Raw genomic sequence first — 4,151 nt, forward strand, 5'->3', positions numbered from 1 at the left:
TATTTATAGGTTCTCTCTGAATTCTCAAGGGAGGCTATAATTAGAGACACGTGGGTGTCCCCTCGACGAAGGCGGCAGGGCCTCGCATCGGACATGGCAAGCTGGCGCCGCCTACTCCGAGCGCTGTGCACTCTTTTCACCAGGTCCTTCATCTCGTAGTGTTCTTGGTGGGCTCTCCGGCACTGCCGGTGCCTCGACGACGACCACGGCGTCGCAGTACTAGTGTAGATGGTCCTGGGCTTCTGTCCAAACCAGAGCAACTACCTCTAGAGAAGTTACTTGCGTACCCGTTGCAAGGGTCATCGACTTTCTGGGCATCTCTTGGCTTTGTTCGAGATCCAGCCTTACCGGGCTGTCTTAAACTGGACCGGGAGGATCTCGTAGGTTGGGGGGAGGGGTAGTGGTCGAAGTGGTTACTCCCAAAGCAGATACGACTGATACAAAGTCGAGCTTGAGAGAGTTGTCGTATTTGTATAGTGTTGGTCCTTCCTGAGTATCGGCTCTGGTGTAATATAAATCTCCTCCCGGAGCTCATCGTTAGGACGCATGTATATTTGACGTATGAGTTGCATTCCAGCAGAGATAATCGCCTGCCTGTATTGCTGCTGCTATTCTCGAGTGTGGTGTTTATGTCGACTATTATGTTCATGTGTAGTACACACCTTGTCATCATATGAGAATATCGACTACTCCAACCACTGCTGCATCGAGCTCGGAGGAGGATTCCCCGCAGACCCCCAAGGCCAGCGAGCGGAAGTCGGCCCGAAGTGTATCCAGTCGGGGAGCTAAACGGAAGGCGACTGGTAGCAGCAGTGCTCGTGGGGGTGTCTCTCACGAGCCTGCCAAGGGCGTGTCTGAGGTAGGGAGTGGCTCCATCCTAGGCCGCATCATCTTGTATGCTCAGGTCCTCGGTTCGGTTCGGCTGCGTTCTGTCCACGCTAGAGTGTTGTCGTGGCACGTCGATGCCCATACACTTGTCTCGTTGCGACTGGGCTCGAATGATGGTCTGAGGAAATGTAAGCGTCGGTGATGGTGCTCCTCGTTGGAGGTGTGTGGGAGTAGGGACGAGAATGTTGACCATGATGCGCCGAGATGAGGGCTCTCGGTCGGACCCCGACCATAGGGTGGTAGTCATATTCGACGGCAGCAGTGTCTCGATGACTAAGGACATGCGAGTGTCTGGATTCATGTGGTCGGTGCTTGTCGATTCTGGGTGGCTCGGAACATTTCGTTCGGCGGTAGGTTTAGTAGCAACTCCCCCAGTGAGATCATGATCCGAGACACGTGGGTTGATCCTCAGCGACGACGCCTCGGCATAGGCTCGCGAATGGTTAGTGGCGGTATACACTTGAAATTGCTCGGACATGAGCTGCTTAGGTTCGGGTATTTGCGGTGACGATGGTGTCCTCACTTACGGGTGACCACAACAGCAATTCTAGCAGTAGTAGTACGTCGACAAGAGCATCGTCGAGTGGAGACGAACTCGCGGAATGCCAACCGCTTGAGTTCGACTCGAAGGACTTCAAAGTGCTGGCCCTTCCTGCTCCGGGCTCTACTACGTTCTGGGAGAGTAATCTCTTTTCTGGTAACGGGCAGTCTGGGGGCTTTCTACAGCTTACGTGGGAGACCATGGTGAGTAGATGTTGTGGCTGTTGGTTTTGATTACGAGTTCAGGTGAGATTAGCCCAACTTGATTTGGACCTACCGGAGTCTCCTAGTCGAAAAGCGGCCAGGACGAATTCGCCGCCGTCTGAATATCCTTCATCACGAGCAGTTTCGAAGGGAAGTGGTGGAGCGTTGAGGAATTGCAAGAGATCAAGATTCTGATAGTTTGGTGATAGAGCTGATGACCTAGGCAGGGGCTCGATCTGTTTTGAGAGGTGTTCTGATGAGTGTGGTATGAATATCGAATTCTGGCATGATTGTGTGTGTTGGATGATTTCTTTGGATTGATAATCATCCTAACGTAGTATTTGCTTCGCTCCGCCGTCCAAAAATTCGTTACTACTTGTCTCGATGCGGGTGTATCATACCTAGCTCTCCTTCATCATCTCCTTCTCGATAGTGGTTGTAGTCCTTTTGTATTATATGAATATTGTTGCATTCTTTGCTATACTTGGTGACGGCTCGCGATGGTTCTGCCCAGTAGAAGTTGTCCACGGCGCTCTCCCATCCGGCCTCGATACTATTATCAAATGGACGTCCTTTCCGCTTTGAGTTGGTAGTTGGCATAAGTCAATTGAGACGGGCAGGAGAACTGCGAGGCGGTGTTGTCATTGTAGAATGTCTGTGGATCGATTATCAATTGCAGGGCAGCGCAGTGGTGGAGGTGGTCGGGAGCCTCTGAAGAATCCATTCCAGCTGGCGTCGTCGGGAGGCTCAGATGTTGGTGCAGAGACGGGCTTTGGATAATCATACCACTCCTTGCCGAGATCAGGTGATGCCGCCTTCTTGTGGCACGTCATCTCTCCACGATGAGTCGCCAGGGAGCTCAGCAGGAGGTCGGCCGTCCGCCGCTACTCGGACGTATCGCAATGTGGAGGAGTTCATGGGAGGGTAATACACCCGGAGTCGATAGTGGCGCTATGAACTCAACATATACGTCATCATGGTCATAGTTGAGGAGTAACTTACTGATAGGGTCTTCTCATCCTGCCCATAGTAGGATGAACTGATCGATAAACATTGCTAACATCGAGTGAGAAGGGTGGCCAGTAAATGTTTCAGGGCTGATCTCGGAGGAGTTTCACAAGAAATGCCGTCCGCTACGTTGGAAGGTGCTGCGGTGGCGTTGAGCCAAGGGAGGTTCAAAACGGTGGTCGCAATGGCGGAGACGAGCTTGAAGGTAACATGTTTAGGAATGGGGAGGCTTGGACGTCGGGATTGGTTTTAGGATTCGCCAGCCAGCAAAGAAGTGCATCTGTGGAGGGCAGTGAAGGTGTATTCGTTGATGATGTTATCGGAGTGGTCGCGAGTAAGTCGTAGGTGTGGCTGTGGGTCAATAGTGATGGTAGGCGGAAGAGGAGCTGCTTGTTGGGAAACAGGACATGGTGGTGGTCGCTGATGAGGATGTTGGCTCATTCTGGATGTCTTTGTAATGGAAGGGCGGCGTTAGTCGTAAAAGGAGATTCAAATGAAACCAGTTGGGCTCTCCTGCCGATGATGTTTCACGACCACCTTAAACTCCAGACTCGTCTGGTGGGCGAATTCGAAAGCGCAGCGCAGCGAAACTTCCTCCAATCTGCTGCGTCATCACCTGCGTCTGTATTAGGTACTCCTCTCTATTACCATGTTGTAGCGCTACACAGCCGAGCGTAGAGGCTCTCACTGAGGCGGCTGAGCAGCTTCGGAGAATCCCTACGGCATCATCGTGGCAGGAGATGGTCGTTCTCAAGTCCGAGGCCGTGCTGATGGCAGAGTTGGGCGACTTGGATGAAGTCTGTTTTCACTGCGCTGCTTGGTGGAGCTTCTCGCAGGTAATTCGACTATACCGCTCGTGTTTGTTGCCGACAAATGAGGACCATGATGGGCTCTTGGTGGAGCTCGCCGGTCTGCTGTTGCGAATTGGAGGTGGGTAATCTGCACTGCGTGATGTGATGATTAATTTGGCGTAGCCCTCCCTGAAGCAGAGGATGTTCTCGCGGAAATCCGATCGGCCGAAGCAGCAGCTCGTGTGAAGGCGTTGATAGCGCTCGCTGAAGAGGAGTAGCTTTGCTCAGTCCTCATCGATTTCTACCAGTGGCCTCTCAGTTTCCCGACAGCCCTCGAATCCCTCCGGACCAGCAGCCTCCTACCGTCGCCTAATATGGAGGCATGTCTACAGTTTTATCTCGGCAATATAGCCACTGCCACTACGGTGAGGTTACAATGCTGAATCGCCATTGCACATTATGCAACAGATCCTCGAGGAGACTGTTCGGAAAGAAACCGCCACGATGGATACTCTGGCGAACTTAAGCGTTTTATACAACTTCAAGTCGGCAGCGGAAGGTCAGCCGTCAATCCAACTGGCATTTGCTATTGTCCCTTTTCAGCATCTACGGCCAAGAGAACTCTTCTGTCGGTTGTGTCATCAACAGCACTGAGTGATCGATTCGAATTATCAGCATTGGAGAGTTTATAGTTTCTCGTCCAGTCTGTTCACAGTCTTT

General features: G+C 52.1%; 2 protein-coding genes across 2 annotated transcripts; both read left to right on the forward strand.

Annotated features, from left to right (window-relative positions):
* Nucleotides 1-673: 673 nt before the first annotated feature.
* On the forward strand, nucleotides 674-3,098 carry Pmar_PMAR010712 (hypothetical protein; the record flags this gene model as incomplete). Its single annotated transcript, XM_002788452.2, has 6 exons — nucleotides 674-859; nucleotides 905-1,016; nucleotides 1,063-1,192; nucleotides 2,728-2,845; nucleotides 2,894-2,974; nucleotides 3,015-3,098. The coding sequence occupies 6 exons, from the start codon at nucleotides 674-676 to the stop codon at nucleotides 3,096-3,098; spliced, it is 711 nt and encodes a 236-aa protein (XP_002788498.1).
* A 282-nt stretch (nucleotides 3,099-3,380) lies between these two features.
* Nucleotides 3,381-3,709, forward strand: Pmar_PMAR010713 (hypothetical protein; the record flags this gene model as incomplete). The annotated part of the gene is made up of 3 exons (XM_002788453.1): nucleotides 3,381-3,437; nucleotides 3,477-3,570; nucleotides 3,615-3,709. The coding sequence occupies 3 exons, from the start codon at nucleotides 3,381-3,383 to the stop codon at nucleotides 3,707-3,709; spliced, it is 246 nt and encodes an 81-aa protein (XP_002788499.1).
* Nucleotides 3,710-4,151: the final 442 nt, after the last annotated feature.

This window comes from Perkinsus marinus (genome assembly GCF_000006405.1).
Source record: "Perkinsus marinus ATCC 50983 genomic scaffold scf_1104296928002, whole genome shotgun sequence".
NCBI classification, from domain to species: domain Eukaryota; phylum Perkinsozoa; order Perkinsida; family Perkinsidae; genus Perkinsus; species Perkinsus marinus.